Source organism: Muntiacus reevesi, chromosome 10, assembly GCF_963930625.1.
Source record: "Muntiacus reevesi chromosome 10, mMunRee1.1, whole genome shotgun sequence".
NCBI classification, from domain to species: Eukaryota; Metazoa; Chordata; class Mammalia; order Artiodactyla; family Cervidae; genus Muntiacus; species Muntiacus reevesi.
Window position 1 is genome coordinate 29582542 of NC_089258.1, and position 20769 is coordinate 29603310.

At 40.0% G+C, this 20769-nt stretch overlaps 1 protein-coding gene across 3 annotated transcripts in view; it reads right to left on the reverse strand.

Moving 5' to 3' along the window:
* CTNNAL1 (catenin alpha like 1) overlaps positions 1 to 20769 on the reverse strand; it is a 54632-nt gene that overhangs the window by 22973 nt on the left and 10890 nt on the right. For 2 of the 3 annotated variants that reach the window (XM_065946404.1, XM_065946403.1), the window contains exons 3-9: positions 15510 to 15697; positions 13270 to 13389; positions 10765 to 10854; positions 9564 to 9734; positions 5911 to 6111; positions 3695 to 3781; positions 284 to 442 (exon numbers count right to left, since the gene is read on the reverse strand). In XM_065946404.1, coding sequence (XP_065802476.1) covers positions 284 to 442; positions 3695 to 3781; positions 5911 to 6111; positions 9564 to 9734; positions 10765 to 10854; positions 13270 to 13389; positions 15510 to 15697 — 1016 coding nt within the window. The remainder of the gene's footprint in view (positions 1 to 283; positions 443 to 3694; positions 3782 to 5910; positions 6112 to 9563; positions 9735 to 10764; positions 10855 to 13269; positions 13390 to 15509; positions 15698 to 20769) is intronic. The other variant, XM_065946405.1, reaches the window with a different exon arrangement.

Consider the following 20769-nt stretch of genomic DNA (forward strand, 5'->3'; position numbering starts at 1 on the left):
GGAAGAAGATTAAGTGCATTTGTGCAATACTATAAAGCAATTATCTTCCAATAAATTTTTTTTAAAAAAAGAAGTGCCCTTGTGGGTTCTAGCACTTTTTATTGTTTTTATAGGCCAAACTTGTAAGAGCAAAACAGAAAAATATGATATTTTTAAAATTCTAAAGGCAAGAGAGAAAATGCTCTTATGTGTAAGCCAAAAACTGTATCTGTGTTAATATTCCCTGATGACAGTACAGCTTTCATTAAACTAACGTTTCTTTAACAAGCAACCTATTACTCACCTCAACAAGCCGCTCTTTCTGTTCAGAGAGTTTGCAGGCATATTCAGCCAAACCTTCTAAATTTCCTTCTACTCCAGTAAGTTTTAATGCTTTTAGAACCACATGATCAGCATGGTATTTTAACAGATCTGCTGCCAGCTGAGCTGCTGTACTATGAAGCTGCAGATGTGGGGGGTGAAACAAAGACAACAAACAACAAGGTTTTGTGATGAAAAACCTCAGGAGTACTTTAAAAACTAAAGAGCAGCAACCTCAGATCACTCCCACCTGATCTGCTGAGGGGAAAAGTATAACGTTTCCTGTGGAAACAGTAGAACTGCAAAGCCCTGGGAGCTTGCAACTTCTCCCAAGGGCACGACTCTGAGTCCTCTGGTGCTGGCAGTAATCCTGTTTGCAGAAGATGAACTGGTCACCCCAGCAGAGTAGCCTGGACCTCTTTTCATCCTATTATCAACCAGCTCTTTCCCACATGGCTTCTCTCTTACCTCAACCATGCTTCTGCTACTTTTAAAGTTAGTGAAAACAGAAGACTATGAAGAGAATGGTACTCTGTACATTAAGAGGAAAATTAAATGGCAGTTCATGATCATTTAATGTGTTTTTAAACAGATATTTGGGAAAGTAATACTGTGAGATACAGTCAAACATGTACTCAACAAATTCTATTAAATACCTACGTCAGGACAGGCACTAGCCTAAAGGCTGGACATACGTGACAAGTAAGACGCAACATCTTCCCTCAGGGAGCTCACAGTTTATCTACATTGCCATCCAGAGCTTAATGCTCTAACTCTTGGGTCACAGGAGAAATGAGGGATAAAATAATGATGAAAATCTCAAGGCTTTATTTAACTGTAGGTGGAATGGATTTTAAACATGGCTCACTCTCACTGAATATTTCTGTGTACAATCAACTCCAAAATCTTTTCTTCTCATTTTGTCTTTAAAAAAAAAAAAGCTATGACAGGTTATTTTGGGCTCACTAGAAACAGATCATTTTTAATCTGATTTTTAATTAAGCCTATTTGTACAAAGTGATTCTTTTTTTCCTGGAAGTAATCCAATGTCAATTCAGATTACAGGGCTCTGTACAAAATTAACAATAGGGTAGTCCGCACTCATGAACTCAAGTGAGAATAATTACAGTCAGAAACAAAGACATTAAAATCCATTTTCCTTTGGAAATTAAACACACGTAAGAATTCAAAAGATTTTGTTTAACCATCAGGGCCCTAGAAAATAGCTAATGCCAACCCTTTATCTTACAGACTATGAAACACGTCGCTAAAGACTGAGTGACTTGTTCAAGGTCATGCAAACCTTGTAAATGATTCTAGAGACAACTGACAAACCCCAAGGGAAGAAAGGTGAATAAACATGAAGTTCCTGCCCTGTGCAAGCTCTGTACTGAAAGCAGATATTATATACATTTATAGACATTATTTCCCTAATCCTTATACCTATTTTGGAAGTAAGGAAAATGAAGTTTATAGAACGCCACCTGGTCTATCACCAAAAAATTTTACATTCTACTGATAGTCACAATCTTAACAATAGTTTAGTTCAATAGGCTGGAAAAAAATGAGTAGGTTTGTTTTAAACCACAGAAGACCATATCCTTCTATGTTTAACAGGATGTTAAAATGAATGCTTCAACAGAAGTCAATGAAACATCACCATATAATTTATATATGAAACTCCGCCAAACCAACTCCCTTCTTTTGAGCCCTTGACTCTCTTAAAAACAATCAAATTAGAGGTAACTGAGAAGGAACATTTTTGCAAGGAGGATCTGTTTGGAGCACTGGCTCCCTCACAGCGGGTTCCCTCCAGGCACACACAGCAGGGGAACGAGGGGGCAGGGGGGGTACAAAGTCAGGGGCTGGTCGGGGGCATTCGTGACAGAGAAAGTCAGCTGCAAACACCTTCGGAGCCCAGGGCAGCTCACAAGGACACTGGTCACTGAGGACTTTCTGCCTCTCTACATCCTCCCTTCTCTCCCAGTGCCAGGGCCTGGCAAAGATCCGGAACAGAAGCTAGATAATAGGGGATGAAGGGCCTGAAAGAGACAAGAGATCACACCTCCCCCAGAAGCCCTGGGGGTGCGGGACAGAGGGGAAGTCACACAACCGAATGGATCAAACTACTGATGAATATATTGGAATGAACAGTCTCATTTTTAACTGAGATTGTGTCTGTACAAAGCAGGGATTGGTGAACATTTTCTGTAGAGGGCCAGAGAGTAAATAATTAGACTTTAGAGGCCACCCAGTCACAACGACCCAACTCAAATGGGCAGAACTATGTCCCTCAAAACTTCATTTATAAAAACAGCCTGGCTGTAGTTCACAAATTCCTGACTTAAGGTGACTTTCAGTTACCTAAAAGTAACCATTAAATGATTAAGTTTTCATTCAGGGAACAGGGATATCTTCTTAATCAAAAGAATATTTTTAAAAATCAACTTTAATAAGGTACAATTTACATATAACAAAATGTACCAAGGGTACACTTTGATGAGTTTTGATATTTACACCCAAGTAACTACCACCATAATCAATATTTATAACATTTCCATTACCCCCAAAAGTTCTCCCAAGCCCCTCTGTAGTAAATATTCCCCCTACATATGACCCCAGGCAGTCACTGATCTGGTTTCTGTCACTGTAAATGGATTTGGCCTTTAAAAAATTTTTTTTCTGGTTTCTGTCACTGTAAATGGATTTGGCCTTTAAAAAATTTTTTTTCTAAATAGAATCACACACACACACACACACACACACACACACACACACACACACACACACACACACACACACACACCCCCTTTGTGTCTGACTTCTTTCACTCAGCGTTACATTTAAGCAATTCATCCATATTATTACTCGTATCAATAGTAAAAAATTTCTTTCTAAATAGAATCACACACACACACACACACACTCTCCCTCTGTGTCTGACTTCTTTCACTCAGCGTTACATTTAAGCAATTCATCCATATTATTACTCGTATCAACACACACACACACTCTCCCTCTGTGTCTGACTTCTTTCACTCAGCGTTACATTTAAGCAATTCATCCATATTATTACTCGTATCAATAGTGTTCCTTCACTGCTGAATAGTATTTGGCATAGCTACATAGTTATACCAAAATTCATTTAGAAATTTCCTTGTTGATGGAAATTTAGATGGTTTCCACTTTGGGGTTGTTATAAACATTTGTGTACAATTTTTGAGGATGATGGCACTAATAAAACAATCGCTTCAAAATAACTAGGGCAAAGGAAAACTTTTAAATAACATTCTCTGGGCACAGTAACATACTAATTCTAAGGCATTTTGTACATACCATACAACATGATAACTTGCAAAGAACTAAAAGAGGCTAGATTTCCAACTATACTTACCTCTTTCTTAAGTTCATTGAGACTGTGACTGATTTTCAATATAGTGAGTTCCAGTTCTTCAGTGATGCTTTTTGTTTTCCTGCTTTGCTAAAAAAATTTAAGAGTACATGTGAAGAGTTATCTTTTTCATCTAGCAATTCCAATTGTACTCTAACTACAAATAACAATAAAATTTTAATATCATTCTGTGAACCATATGAAAAGTATATTTTAAAAATTCACCTGTTTATGTTAAAGTGGCAAAGAGAATATTTAGTTACATTTTTCAACTCTAACTTTTAAATAGGGGAATTTTTTAAATCTATTTTTCTTTAATAAATTTATCATGGCTAAAACTAATCTGTTTTATCTTCTGCATGAAATGCTCATCTCTTCATTTTAATTTTTGCTCATCAAAAATTAAAACCCTATTCAATCTTCAAATCCTTACAGAAATTTCTATTTCTCAGAAAGGCCTTCTTTGATCACACAATCTAGAATAGACCCTCTTCTTACCCTCTCTAACCTTTTCTCAAAGTAATCATCTTAATTTGCAACTACATATATAGCTTTTATTTTATTTTTTTGCTTAAAGTTTATTTTGCTCACTAGGCTTTGATAAGCTCTGTGAAGGCTGGGATCACACATATTTTGTTCACCGATGGGTGCATTATACCTGGCATAGCAAATGCAAGGTAGCAGGTATTCAATTCTTTAAATGAATAAAGCCCAGCTAAATGTCAATCTCTTCATGAAACGTCTAGATTTCTCTTGCTAAATGTAAACTCACCCTTCTCCAAACACTCTCAACAATTGATCTGTCCCTTCTCTTGGGACAAAGTTTTTTGGATTTGTCTCGTACCTCACATTTTCAGCATTTCCTCACATACTCACATTTTTCTACATTGCAAAATTCTTGCAGTCAAAGATTTTATTTAATTCATCTTTAGATTTCTGATGCCTGGAATATAAAAGGCACTGAGCAATAAGTGCTGAAAAGGACAAATGAATGAACAATGCATCTGATACGCAGAATCAGAGATCCAAGTGCTGGGAAGCATGTGAAAGGGGACACCTGCAAATTTCAGTAATGATGGAACTGGACTCCCATTGCAAAGAGTGTTTCCTCTCAGAAACTCTCTATGTTGCATGTTGGGCTTAAAATTTAACTCTGAAGCAATCTCCACTTCAGATTAGATACCACATAGATAATTCAAGTCAAGCTGAACACAAAATACTGCTTTCATCCCTGACATCATTCTACCTGAGTTAAGTTTCCTTGTTAATGTAAGCATTTGCAATGTTGTGATGCCAAGAAATCCTGAGGGAAATCACTGATTTATCCTACTCTTCATTCATAAATCCATTTCTTCCCAAGGAAGCAGACTGCTGGGTCCTCAGGCACCTTCGCTCTTCATCTTTACTGCCTAAGCTTATGTCCATGATTTCCAGATTTGTATGCTGTAAATCATGTTAAATGCTCCTTGACATAGCCTAGGTCTAGGCAATAAATAAACGGTGCCAGAGGCATGTGTCAGGGCTCTATCTTTCTCATCTGTAACCCACCCTCTGTAAGAGGCTGGATGCAAACTTCCTGTATTACACCACTGCTGTCGGTCTTTGCCACTGCTGCCCACATAACTTCCATGTGTGAAGCACATCGGCAGCCTATCTACGGCTTTTAAGTGGCTGCCCACCAATCTGAGACCAGGAATCTCTGCGAGGGTGAAAAATCTTTCGCCCGCCAGCTGGATCTACCCTTGTCTTCACTGCCTCTGAACCTCAGTGAGTTTTCCAAATCCTTGTGTCTGTTAGTCAGGTGTCCTCAGAATTAAGAACTGTGCACATCTGAAAGGATCCGGCAGATGTCAGACTCAGGTCCCAACAACCTCTAGGCAGGGGTCCTACTACGCTATCTTTACTCTGAAGAAGCACTTTGGGAGGGATTTTCCAGAGGTGATTTTGGTGGACGAGAGGGGACAACAGGGTGAACTAGTGATGGTGGCTCAGAATCCAGACTGGTGAGGGTGAGAAACACAGGCTGAGAGATGTCAAGCACTGTGAATGCTGGATGGGAAGGATACTCTGGTCAAGCAGGAGGCCGAAAAGGGTTGAGGGACCCTTGTCCCTTTCTGGATCACATTCACACTCCTGATGACTATGGTACTTGCATAACTCTCAGAACTCTAGGGCAAAGCGATCACAGAGGATTTACTTTGATGAAACAAAGTTCTTACAGCTTGAATCCACACAGAAATTAACTGCTGCAATTCCGTCCTCGCCTGAGCTGACAGTTCCAGGATGCGCTCCCTGTGCTCGTGGCTGGTGTAGGCACAATCAGTGAAGTCCTCCGTGCGCTCCAAGAGGGCTTCCAGCATCACTGAGAGAGTCTCTTTGGACTGAAAATATAGGTTCTCCCGGAGAGTTTCAATATTCATCTGCGAACAAAAAGGATATACACCCACAGGAGTCAACATCCCACCTAACCAGACGTGCTGCGCTCTCTCCCAGGGCCCAAGAAGCAGCTAGCAATTTCTTTCCCTGTCTGAAAGCTCCGGAGAAATACAACCTCCAAGGAGGACTTTATTGTCCACAAACCCAGGGGGCCCACGTTGCTCAAGAGCCAACTGTGGCTGTGCAGAGCTTCATTCCGACAGCTGTCAGCAAAACATTTCTACACGATCAGCGAAAGAGCGTGATCATGTAGCAACCGGTAGGGAGAACGAACCAACCTCCAGGTAAAGGATTTGCCATCTGAGAAAATGCCAAGGCAAAGTCCTGGAGGACGTGACAGCCAAAAACGAGTATGTGTTGAGCCCAAGGGGAAGGGTGTGGAGGGTGTGGGGTACAGAAAGGGCGGGGAAAGCCATCAATTTTTCCTTCATTAATTCAGCGAAACTGGTCTCCCTACATTTTGTTTCATGTCCCCATCAGACCTGCCTGACCAAAACAGCCTCTACCAGGGGGCCTGGATAATCTTCCTAAAACGTGTACCTTCAGATATTGCCACCTCCCTCTAATTGGTTCCCCACCACCTATAAAACCAAGCCCAAACTTGTACTGCCTAGCACAAACCCTTCCAGAGTCTTATCTTTATGTCTTTCCAACAGTCGCTCTCACCTTTCTGAGTTTCTAAACCTCCTTTCACTTCAGCCGTCCTGTGCTTAGGGTTCCCTGAATGTGTGACGAACACAGGCCCACAAGGCCAACCTTCTCTCAGCTGTCGGAGATGTGCTATGCACTTCAACCTTAGCCCTTCAGCCTCTAGCCCTTGAAACACCCCACAGAAACAACCTGGGCTAAGAGGCACTGAGTGGCGATGATCAGGATCGTGGGCAAAATTCTTGTGCAGATAAAGATAACTTACACTTGCTTCACACTTCAAGGTCTTCTCACAACTATTATTTCAAATTGATCCTTATTATAAGACCCATTTTAACAGGACCCATGCAAATACCAAGATCTGGGAAGGTCGAGAGGCTACAGGGAAGTAATAGCTTCCCCTTCTCTCGGCCCAAGTTATCTCCAGTAATCACTCTGTCCTATGGAGGCAGGATTGGTTTTTTTTAAGCCAGGAAAGAACACAGATAAAAGTACAGAACTGACAAGGAAAACCTGAGAATTTGAGGATTTAAAGATAATTGCAACATAAAAATCAGCCCACAAACCATTTAATTTAAGGCTTTTTATTTTCCCTTTAAAGAGAATTCATACATGGCTTTTTAAATAGCAACTTAGTAGCATTTTTATGAAAGCTATTCATTTGCAAGTTTTCATAAGATCTGTCCATATATTCAAAGTATCTACAGATGCAAAGAAGATCACCACCAACAGTGAGACTGAGTATATTCAAAACAGCTCTCTGTGCAGAATGCCTGCTGGCGAAAGGTCGAGGGCAGCCACAGGGACCGCACGGGTCTAGTTAACCCGGAACCAGAAATGCAGTGCCAGGCGGCCAGAGACCTGGCTTTACACAGACTGGCTTCCCTAATGGTCCTTTGACCTCTCTCCTTTCAGCCTGAACAAAAACAGGGGATTAGAAAAATAATCCCTGAGATTCCTTTCAGTAATAAAGACTCTGGAAGAATGGCTGGTCCCTGTAGCTTCCTTCCTCTCAGGAAGAGATACGGGGTAAGATGGACAGCATGTAAACAAAGCCTTAGGTGTAAAGCCAAAGGTCATGGACTCTGGGATCAGAGCCCTGGTTCTAAACAAGGGTTCTATCACATATAAGCTTTCCTCCTCAAAAACATGGGTATGATAATATTCACCCAAAAGGGAAGTTTAGAGAACAAATGAGAAAATATTGAGAACAAGTGTTCCATTTTTCTCTTTCACGCCACATTCCTCTGTAGACCGTTACACAATTAAAAGTCAAAGTGCAGGATTTCCCTGGGGGTCCAGCGGTTAAGCCTCTGTTTCCAGTGGGGTGCAGTTTTGATCCCTGGTCAGGGAACTAGAGAAGGCAATGGCAACCCACTCCAGTACACTTGCCTGGAAAATCCCATGGACGGAGAAGCCTGGTAGGCAACAGTCCATGGGGTTGCAAAGAGTCAGACACGAGTGAGCAATTTTACTTTCAGGGAACTAATATCCCACATGTTGTGTGGCTCAGCCAAAAAAAAAAAAAAAGTCCAAGTGCCAGTAAGATGGAAAGAATATCATTCCTGCTGTAGTGCTGGCTGCTGGAGACACAGGAGACCCTGAGCATATTAGAGAGCTTCTCAGGGTCCAAGTTTCCCCCTCCATTAAATAACACGGGCCTGTTAAATGACTTCCTAGGGTTTTCCTGACTAGGCGCTGCTCCTACCAAAAAATGCCTGTCACCACCTCTCTGCCCTAAATGAGTTCTGCCCTAACGCGGTGGGGATTCTGGGGTCAGGCCGCCGACTTTCAAATCCTAACTCTGGCACTTTCTCGCTGGCAAGTTACTTAATTTCTGTTTCTCAGTCTCCTCAACAGTATAATGCCATAATAATAACATTCTTGTGTGAGGTACACACACACATATTTAAGGCATTTAGGATGGGCACAGAGTAAGTGCTTGATAAATGTTAGTATGTATTACTGTTCATTTAAAATTTTTAATTATACTATTATATTTAATATATACTATTATACTATTTTATATATTATATATTTATATTTTCTATAAACTATAATATTATAAATATATATTATGAATATATAAACACTATAAATAAATATATATTATATATATAATTTATACTATTATAGTTAATACTACTGCTATCACTACAGTCTCAAAGTATCACTTCCATAGCACAGGGAAGAGCAGGAATTCCAGCAGAACTGATTTCCTGTCTGCCATCAGATGTGGATGGCACGGTACTGCTATGCGGTACGCTCTATAGACTGCGAAGGGAAAGCTTTTCTGAACAGAGGACAGGAGGCTAGAGCTAAACCACACAGCTAAACACGGCCAGAGTAACCACCATAACCCTACACTGGTATTCTCTGTACAAATGCACTAAGCCTTATGTTACTGAATATTAAGTTTATGTCCTGTAAGTGTGTTAGTAACTCAAAGTTGTGTCTGACTCTTTGTGACCCCATGAACTGTAGCTCGCCAGGCTCCTCTATCCATGGAATTCTCCAGGCAAGAATACTGGAGTGGGTGGCCATTCCCTTCTCCAGGTAATCTTCCCAACCAAGGGATCAAACCTGGGTCTCTTGTATTGCAGGCAGATTCTTTACCATCTGAGCCAACCAGGAACTTTCTTATATACTATAGCATCGTTTTAAAGACAAATATCTGACTTTGTGAAGCATCTATATTCTAAAATATCATACAAAACTATGAGTATTATTTACAATGATATTTCTTTGAAATGGCAAGAAAAAACCAAAATATACTCTGTATTCTTACCTTGAATTCCTTAATCCCAGTAAAAATACTGATAGATGAAATGTCATTCTCTCCATTTGGTTTGCATTCGGTCACAATTTCAATGACCTTATCCAATGCCACTTTCATCCGGTCAAATACTCCTTCTTTGTTTTTATGGGCTGACTCACAGTTGGGATGCCTGAGACAAGTCTTTGAAACAATTGAAAAATTTTAAGATTTGACCCATATCATAATACACAATATCTTACAGAGAACATGTCATGCTAATAAAAATGGTTCTTTACCAAAATCTCCTGTGTCCCTGGCTCACCCAGCACTTCTCCTCACTAAAGGCGGAAGCAGGATGAGTAAAGAGTAATAGCAAGTTTAAGTGAAAAAGGCAGGGTACAAAACCACATCTTTAGACTTTAACATACTTACTTAAAATTTTGGGAAGAAAAAAAAACCCTATATCTTCATCATGATTAAAACTTAAAATGTTGCCTAATATGTGCAAGAGCTAAAAAAGGAATGAGGAAAAATGGACAGATGTTTTATGACTATGGAGGCATCTTTGACTTTCAAGAGACATATAAAGGAGGAACTATTCCAGGGTCTAGCTGTGAACAGAACCTTCCAAGCAGACTCCAGGGAATCCTGTTTCTGCGCCTTCACTGATCCTAGCATGGAAGCAATGTTCTGAGCAGAAAAGGCAATTCCCAACAAACTGCTAATGAGATGTTCACCAGCTCATTCTTGAATTATACCAATTTGCTGGCCGAATGCCATTTGGAATTACAAGCTCTTGATTGACAATTTGGTGAAAAGTAGAATAAGGACTGAGAGGTACAGAATAAACAAGCTAAGGGCCGACTTACTACTCCACTGTTACTTAACAGATTTCCAGCTCGCCTAGTTTTTTCTAGAGCGAGCGTACAGGCTCCCCAGGGAGAGAGTGCAGGCCGTGCCGGCACTGACCCTGTGTGACCGGCCTCCATTCACAGCCTAATAAGCCAGTTTCTGCTCAGCTGCTCAATCAAAGCTGACGCACAGATTACCTGATGTTTGGACTGGGGATGGAAATTAACTTTCTTGTTAAAGAATAACTGAAATTTGACTACTACATAGCCTATATTCCAATTGATCACTCTCATCTTTTTAAAATGTGAAATATATATAAATTATGTGTATTTAGGGTTTCTAATTAGCTTACAACATAGTAAAACAAAAATTCTCTTACCTTTGAAGCTGTGAGCAGCATCATTGTACACTTTTCAAGAACTGACCTAGCTGCTGCCATTTTTGCCTTTTTCTTTTCATCCTTCAAATCCTAAAAACGGGATAAAACCACTGAGCTGCCTAGGATCATGTAAAAACTCAATTTCTTGAGAAGCCATTTATTCAACAAAAACAATACTCAATAATTTATCTAACACTGCTTTTTAAAAAAGTGACAAACTGTAAAACAAAAATAGAATAAAGTTTAATAAAATATCACCACTTCAGTGTAAATACATTAACACAACGGAGTAGAAACAGCTGCCCTTAGTAAGGGTGGCAGAGCCAGGAAGTGAGACGGATAGAAGCTGTCATGCGGCTCCTATTCTGGTGGCCCACACACTTGACATTCTCGTCTCCAGGTGAATACACCTCACTCCCAACCAGAAACAGCCATCCTCTGCTTTACTTAATTAAAAGTGACTTATTTATTCAGCATTTGTGGACCATTATTTCCTTCCAATTAGACACTCAGAAGTCAACTCTTTCAGGGACCATGTCTGATTAATCCCATCTAAATGCTCATTCATCTCAATGTGAATTTTTTTTTTTAATCCTAAAATTAGCCTATGTGCTGCTCTAAAATGTTCTTAAGATATTCCCTGGGTATATAATTTTCCCCAACTAGAATATAAACTCTGAAGTAGACACTGTATTTTGTTTTTTTCATTTGGTTTCTTTTCATAGAGCCCTCAATATGAAGGTGTGCTATCACAGAGGGTCCTCAAATCTTGCTGATTAAATCTACAATCAAATACTCTCATAATAGTTTGATTAAAACCATCTAAATCAGAGGTCAGCAAAGATTTTCAATAGAAGGCCAGATAATACATTTTTGAGACTTTCTGGTTCATTTGGTCTCTGAAACAACTACTTAATTCTGCCAGTGTAGTATGAAGAGTAACTTAGATAATACATAAACAAATTAATACAGCTCTGTTATAACAACTTTACTTATGGACACTGAAATTTGGATTACAAAAAATTTTCATAGTAGATTTTTTCTCATTTGTGAATTGGATGAAAAGTCTTTTCTTACAAATAACAAAGAGCTAAAGTTTGAAAATGATTTGCCTTTTATTTAATAAATTATAGTGGATGTAAAGTTATCTCTACAATAATATCAGTCTCATTCATTGCATCCCAATACAGCTTTCTTTAATAGGAAACAAAGTTATATCTAGTAAATGAAAACCTGCACAAAACCCCGAAGCTAATTCAGATCACAAGGTAACATTCCAAAGGTCTGTGTCCTGCATGTGATAATCACCCATCAGGAGTAGCAATCAAAAATAAAAGTTGAGGTCACTGCTAAAATTTCCCCCTATTCCTTCCTTGTCTTTAACATACTGAAGGGGACTTCTGGCAAAAAAAAACTCTGTGGGTCTAGATGACAAGGCATCAAATGTATATGCATAACACTTGGAAACCATACATTACACCACATATTGTAGGTGATAGCAAGTGATCAAAAAAGATGGCATCTCAATCTGTTAGAGGGCTGGTCCAAAGGACAAAACAGAGGTCTCATTAACCCCGGATGTTCAAGAAGCACTAAGTGAAGCATATAATCCAGCCCGCCACTTTTCACACCAATAACCACCTTTCAATTCCAGCTACAACCAGCAAAGTTCACATTCAAAACCAATCTACGGGACTCTACCAGAGCATCTCAAGAAGAGGTCAATTATATATTTAACTTGACATGATAAAATCATGCACAAGTACCCCAACAAGAAAAGGCAATCTGGGATATGATGTGGTCTTCTATCTCCCCTAAACTTCGGAACTTACAGTCTGAATTGGGGAACTAACATCATGGTGCAGCTTGAAAACTACAGGCTTTAGAATAAGACATAACTGAGTTCAATCTGCTAGAAGAGTAACTTTAGGAAAGTTTATTATCCTTTCAAGTTCAGCCTCATGTGTGAAACAGTAACAACAATACCTACTTACACAGCTGTTCTGAGAATTAAACAAGATCAGCTAACATATAGCCAATGCAATAACCCAGTGCTTGGGTTATTATTATTAAACTAATGTAGAACAATTATAGAAAGATGTAACAATAGAATAATATATAACAAGTTACACAAAGAACAATAACAGAGATATGTAATAAAATATTATCAGGATATGTCTGATGACTCATTTATTTGCCTGAGCCCTTGTAGGAGAGTCAAATGGAAAATTCTGTGAAAGAGGAAGTACTTGAATTAGGCCTTGAAGGCAAGTATGACCTTTCCCAGTGTGAGAGGTGGGAAAATATTTAACTACTATCTGTGAGCAACAAAAGACACACAGATCTATTTACTTTATCCTGGCTTCTTTAGGAAAGACTTCCAAGAGCAAGGTTATAGATGTAATAAGCAAGACAACCAATCCAAATGATCACAAAGATCACATCTCTAACAAAACTGAAAAGTATGCATGTATCTCAAGACTTTTAAATAGGGTAAATACATACATTTTGTCTATCTCCAGTTAGATGTGCAAACTCCACCATTTCATTTCCAAATTGACTGAAGATTTGGACAAACTCTTGAAAGCTATTCACTTTCTCCAGTCTTTCCATAGTTGCAAGAACCTGCAAAACAGATTATTTTATTTCAGGTTTAGATGTGAAAGAGATCAAGACTTCAAGCCTGAGGCAACAGAGGAACAAAAGAGAAATTCTAAATTCTAGAGGAAAGTTGGGAAAGAGTCCCAGGAGAAGAGAGGGAAGTAGGGAAGTCCCAGGAAGAAGACTCAGAGAAGTGGATTCAAAAATCAGAGTCATCTGGGGAATGGTTTCTTTTTAGGGTTGGAAGACTTGAGCTTCCTTGAAAATTAAAGGAAAAAATAAATGACTAAATATGCAAGAGCTCCCATTTATGTAACAAAGTCTGGAGAAGGTGGCAACTGGGCAGGGCTAAGGTAATCGAATGTTCAGAGAACGAGGATGGGGATGAGGATAAGAGATGATACAAGAAGCTTTAAGGTTCAAAGAACCAGAGCTGGGGAAACTCCATCCTTCTCAGAAAGGTGGAAGGAAGACTGAGGAGTAGGAAGGGAGATGGGGGATTTCAAGAGCAGGAAAAGTTTGAATCAGTCAGAAACTGCTTGTGGTGGATAGCTGTCAAGAAGTTCTGGGCAGCCAGGGGTGGATAGATGGCATGTCTGTAACACAGCCGACAGACAGTGTTATGTATTTTCTTGATATCAGGAACAAATAGATGTGAAACATATTTTCAAATTCTTTTCTCTAAAGTAACAGTACTGGATTGGTTTTAGTCAGACCAAGATAGGTAAAGAAAACACAGATATCCTGTGTTTACTTATTTTTAATGAGGCTGTGATAGATGTTTGGCATGTTAATGTGCCCTGGCAGCGCATGAAGTCCAGGAGACTAAGGCAGATAAGGCAGATCCCACCACTGAGCAAAACCTCTGTCTTTCAGAGAGAGGAAGGTTTTTCTTCTTCCTCTAACACGGCCCGATCCACCTCTCTAAATTCTTTTTCTCTTTAATCTTACCCTTTTCCAGGTAGTCTTGTCTTCAAACCAGTGGGAGGGTCCTTTTCCTGGCTGACTGCTCTCCCTGCCTCAGGGATTATCCAGGGAAAGAAGTGATTGTATCAATACACACCCTGGCTCCCCGCTGATGGAGAACAGAAGGGCCATTATCTGAGAGACTGGCAGAGGTCTAGGCTGGGAGAGTTAAAATCTGTTCTTTAAATTTTGTGATGATTCAGTAAAATTCAGAAACTCTGCATACAGAAATTTTACAGATGTACAGAACAGACTTTTGGACTCTGTGGGAGAAGGCAAGGGTGGGATGTTTCGAGAGAACAGCATCAAAACATGTATATTATCAAGGGTGAAACAGATCACCAGTCCCGGGCTGAATGCATGAGACAAGTGCTCGGGCCTGGTGCACTGGGAAGACCCAGAGGGATCGGGTAGAGAGGGAGGCGGGAGGGGGGATCGGGATGGGGAACACATGTAAATCCATGGCTGATTCATGTCAGTGTATGACAAAAACCACTACAATACTGTAAAGTAATTAGCCTCCAACTAATAAAAATAAATGAAAAAAAAAAAGAAAGTTTATAATGTGCATAACTGTGGTTTCAGGTGATTGAACTTTTTTTTTTCTAATTGGAGGATAATTGCTTCACAAAGTTGTGCTAGTTTCTGCTATACAACAACATGAATCAGCTGTAAGTATATATATAACCCCTCCCTCTTAAGCCTTCCTCCCACCCAAGCATTTTCTTAAGCATAAAAATTGTTACTATTATTTCTGACTTGGTGGGGGGAGGTACTGAGGAATTCAGTATTTTCATCAGGCAGGTTTCCACTACATACATTGTCATGGTACTTGACTTTTTATCCCAAATTTGTACACATCAAAACTTTTCACCAATAAACCTCAACAAGCAGATAATGGCTTTCTGAGAAGAAATGTTATTTGTATTCAAAAGTTTAGGTCCACATGTGTTGAGCATAAAAGTTCTTTTGAAAAGAAAAAAAAAAGTTTAGGTCCAGAATACACAACATTTAGGAATTATAGGTATAGATGAAACACCACTTTTAAACTATAGACAATTAGAATAATAAACAGTTAAAATAGACAAACATTGCCAAATTACTTGCAATTAACTTAAAAAAACAACTTTTTGTACAACCCTGAAAGACACAGGTAGAAATATCAGAAAGGTAAGTACCTTATTTCTCGATCTTATTATTTGCTTAATGACTACTCGATCTGCCAGTAGCAACACTCTCGTCACTGAAGAAAGAAGTAATCTTGCAGCCTTTACGACTCCTGTTTTATCTGTAAAAATTGTGATCTGGCCATCTGATTCTGGATGATTCAGGCTGCTCACATCTGTAAGTGCTGCAATTGTTTCTCCTAAGAAGAAAGGTGGTGGTGGAGTAGGGGAGGGGGGGAAATTAAACTGAGAATAAGATACACAAATTAAAATCCAGACTTTAATCTTTAAGGTAATGTGCTCAGCGGGTAGAAACTCGACTTCAGGAATAAGAAATAGCTCCTTGATGAGCCCAAAGATTATCATACAAGGTTCCCTAAAGGCATAATAATGGCACATTCCTAAGAACTGTGAAAAATTGTTGTCTTCAGTGAGTTTGAAAAATATTACAACTTTTGTTTCCAGTGGTATGCAAACTGCTGCTGCTGCTGCTAAGTCACTTCAGTCGTGTCCAACTCTGGGCGACCCCATAGACGGCAGCCCACCAGGCTCCCCTGTCCCTGGGATTCTCCAGGCAAGAACACTGGAGTGGGTTGCCATTTCCTTCTCCAATGCATGAAAGTGAAAAGTGAAAGTGAAGTCGCTCAGTCATGTCCAGCTCTTAGTGACCCCATGGACTGCAGCCTACCAGGCTCCTCTGTCCATGGGATTTTCCAGGCAAGAGTACTGAAGTGGGGTGCCATTGCCTTCTCTGGGTATGCAAACTACATGATCCCAAAAGCCTGTTCTATAAGACTAAGTAAGAGCGACCCCCAGAGCCAATAATCAAAGAACATAAAAGCAGAGCTGTAAACAGCTGCCCAGGGTTTGCCCAGGGGTGAGGAGATAGAGATTGGGGGGGGAGCGGGGCGGTTATTTGGTGGTTACAGGGGAGAAGGCGTCACTGCCCGTCTTCACAATCTGAAGGGGCGTGGGTTCTTCTCCAGAAAACCAGGGAGGGAAGACAAAGTTCTGGGCACCAACGGGAGGCATCCTCAGTGACAAGGGGAACTAGAAAAATCAGCCCTTAGTAGGCAGAGGGAAACAATAAGCAAGTTCATCTGCTGGTCGGCCTGGACTCTGGTGGCAAAACAAAACTGTTCCTCCTAAGAACTCAAGTCCCAGGCTTGCTGTCTGAATATACACTATTCATGATGCCCAGCATAAGTCATTCCACCAAACCAACTCCCCACCTCTAGAAAAAGTCTCTTCTTCACTGTTACTATGAAAATATTTTAATTTCTGTAGTAGCAATTATCCATCAGTAAAACAATTCAAATATTTCTTATCCCCCCAAATGAAACTGGACTGGAGTTTCTCAAACCTTACTTTTTAATTAAGTAGATTTAAAAAAAAAAAAAAAGCTTTTCATCATCTTGTAATATTCAAGATCATTTTTCAAGTCCTAAGTAAATCTGAGTCCATAATGGATTGATTTTTCTCACAAAAGCCCTCCTGTCAATACTATTACATACACCCAAGAGGTTAAGGATCTTGAGAAAAATTATCTGAATTTTAATAGACATATCACAAGGTACGATGTAATGAAGTCACGATTCAGGAAGATTAGTCTGATAGAAGCATATAAAATGGACTGGAAAGGAAAGATTTCAGAGCCAGGCAGCTATTTTAATTGTGGATGTGAAGTGGTAAGGATCTTACCAGGATGACAGCCATAGGAATATTTTAAAAAGATGATTTGGGAGACATTGAGGAAAAGAAAACACAAAATCAGGACCTTAACACTGATACGAAGGAAAGAAAAGTGAAAAAAATGGCCTCAAGGTTGTAAACCCAAGTCACTTAAAAAAGTCAGTAGGGCATGGGAAGGGAGATGATAAATTTCGTTTCAGACAATAGGAACTTGATACGACACAGGAAAACCCAAAAGCTAAGCCACTGCATATGGAATGGTCACATATCATGACCACAGCTGGAGCTCCACCAACAGATGGAATCTGGGGAGCCAGTCTCCAAGGTGGCTCCCACCGGTCCGCACTCCTGGTATTTCCATCCTTGTGTTCCCTCCTCCCACGTCGTACCAGGGTTGGCATGGCAGAAGTGATAGCATGTTACCCCCAAAGTCATGCTGTTAAAGACGATGAGGTTGATATCTTGGTTTCTCTCCCCTCCGAGGAAAGCCGTTACCTGCTGTATGTAGCCACAACCACAGACAGGTACACTTGGGGAGAAGCTGGGTCCTCCGGTCAACAGTCGGCAAACATGTGAAGCCTGCCAATCACCAAGAGGCGGAGCTTGAAAGCAGATGCTGCAGTCCAGGCACACGCTCAGACAACCGCAGGCCCAGCCCCCAGCCTGAGTGCAGTCTCATGAGACACGCAGGCCCAGAAGCAGCAGGTCAAGCTACTCCTTGATTTCTGACCCTCAGAAACTACCTGAGGGAAGAGCCGTTCCTAGTTTTAAGTTGCTAAGTTTGGGTTAATATGTTACACAGCAATAGGGAACCAATACAAAGATTATACAGCGAAATACAGAGAAAAGAGAGGTTAGAATTAAACTTGAATGTACAGAGAAAGGAGTTGGAGGGGAAGTATCACTTTGCAACAGCAAGTAGTATAAAAATGTTTCCTCTGCACCCTGGAAAATGTCCCTTTCTCCAGTAGTTCTCAAATACAATAATATGAGCTTGCACATAAGGCATCTTTTAACCTTTCTGTTTTCTGATTAAACCTCAGGCATTCAGCCTTAAGTCTGCAAGATGGTAACATTTGGTTAGCTGTACCAACAAAGTTAAATGCTTCCTTAGTATTATACAGTTGTTCCAAATATAGACTACTGTGAAATTAGCTTCCTGGAAAAGTCACAAAGTTGCCTTAGAGATTCTTGGTTGTCATTTTTTTTAACTTGTTATATGTGTTAGTGTTTTGTCTTAAAGCAAAAACTCGGAAATCAGTCAAATACAAATATTTATTGAGCACCCATAGAAAATGTAAAGCTTGATTAGAAGCCAAGCAAAAAGTAAAAACATTGGGTGCGAGGGTGGATGAAATGGGTGGAGTCAAAAGGTATAAAATTCTAGTTATAAAATAAATAAGTCACAGGGATATAAATGTACAGCCTAGCACCCATAGTTAATAATACTGTATTGCATATTTGAAAGGTGCTACAAAGTAAATCTTGAGGTCTCCTTGTAAGAAGAAAAAATCATTACACTGAATACCTGACACTAGTATAATGCTGTATGTCAATTATACCTCAAATTAGAAAAAAGCAAAACTATAACACAAAAGCTCAACACAAGAAAAGTTACAACTAATAATTATAATGACAACTAATATTTACTGAGCACTTTCTATGTGTCAAATGCACACATGCATTATATCAAAACACTTCTATAAACACTAACCATATCTCCATTTTATAGATGAGAAAACTGAGATTATGTTCCTCAAATGACCATTCTCATCCTTTTATCTGAGTGACTTTAAGAGGCAGTTCTCAAAAAGGAAAAGGACGTTGCACATAAGAGAGAACATGTGGAGACCATGACACCAGACAGCTTCCAAAATATGCCTGCATGGAGCTCTGCGGCTTGGAGGACTCTCAGGGCTGCACAGCCTACTGGAGCTGCGGTGGGTATATACATCCTCGTTCCTCCAATTCTTAGGGCACACTGACATGCTAGGAAGCCAATAAGGTGAGGATTCAGACTGCCCTTTCATGTAAAAGTCCTTCCTCTTGCTTTAATTAAGGATTTGCTTAAGAAACAATAATGTGAAGAACGTCTCTACGTTTTCTGTTAATTGTCCACTGCACTGTGTAATAGTGTCTGTTGTGTAAGTGCCCATACAATTCAGTTCCTGGAAAAAAGCCTCTCTCCTCTTGACGAGCTGGTTTGTTTCCTCCCAACAAACAATGAGAATTAAATAACCATTTCTTTCCCACATTTTTTGTCTAGCTTTACAGGAAGTACAAAGATAAATTCCATGTTTAATTAGAGTGACAATGTTGGCCAATTCATTTCTAGTATATTTGTTTTCATCTCCTATTTTAGTGGGCTTATTAATCATATATTTAATTGTAACTCTTTTATATATATCTCTCTTTTTTTTTTTTTTTTTGCCAAACCACACAGCTTTCAGGATCTTAGTTCCCCAATCAGGGATTGAACCTGGGCCATGGTGGTGAAACCTTGAGTCCTACCCACTGGGCCACAGGGAAATTTCTTTAAATCTCTTTTAATATGAGGCAAAACATAAATTATGAATAGACCAAAGCCATCTCATTCCTATTCTACTGATATATCCTAGTGAATGACTAGAAACTCAAACTCAGAATCCTCCCTTTGGTTTAATCAATAACCAAATTCTATCATTTAATCACCTAGTAAATATTCAGTGTACTTTTTCTGCTTTTTATACCCCTAAGACACTGTCTTGATTTAGCCCAGTACAACGGAAAAGCATATTAACTCCATATTAATCTCTTTGCCTTTAGTCTCAACCCTCTCTCAATCATCCCTCATTTATTCACTTCCTCCATGCAACCAGAAAGGTTTCTAACATAAAACTACTGTCTTTCATCTGGCCCCAAATCCCTCAGTCTATCAAGTACAGAACAGTACCTGAAGCCATTCACATACCATTAGGGCATGTATCGTCTGGCTGGCCCCTTCACATTGCTTGGCCCTATCTCACCCACTTCTTTCCCCCCACGATGACACTCCAAACACACCTGCTCCTGCCTCAGGGATGCCCACCTCAATTAATAGAGCCATCATCTACCAGGCAAACACTGGAGTTGTGACCCCTCTTCTCATCACATCCCACATCCAAACTATCAGCAAAACCTACCAGCTCCACCTTTTCAATATAACCAAATGCACCTGCTTTGCAGCACCTCAAATGCCATTGCCGGGCCCGAGTCACCATCATCTATCACAGCCTCCTAACCGGCCTCTGACTTCACTCTCATAACTCCTAAAATCTATTCTCTGTACAGAAGCCACCAGGAAGCCTTTTAAACTATAAATGAACTGTGTCACTACCCTGCCCCAAACCTTCCACTAGCCCCAAGACACCGAGAAAGCAGTCCGAAGTGCCTATCTTTGCCCAGAAAGCCATACCTGTTCTCACTCTGCTCCTGGCTAGGAAAGGCCTTCCCCCAGATACTGACACAGCTGGGGTCCTCATTTCAGCGCTGTCTCTGCTCCAAAGTTACTCGCTTAGAGAGATTTCCTCTCCCCCTGTTTCAGGAGTTCTCATTTCAGTAG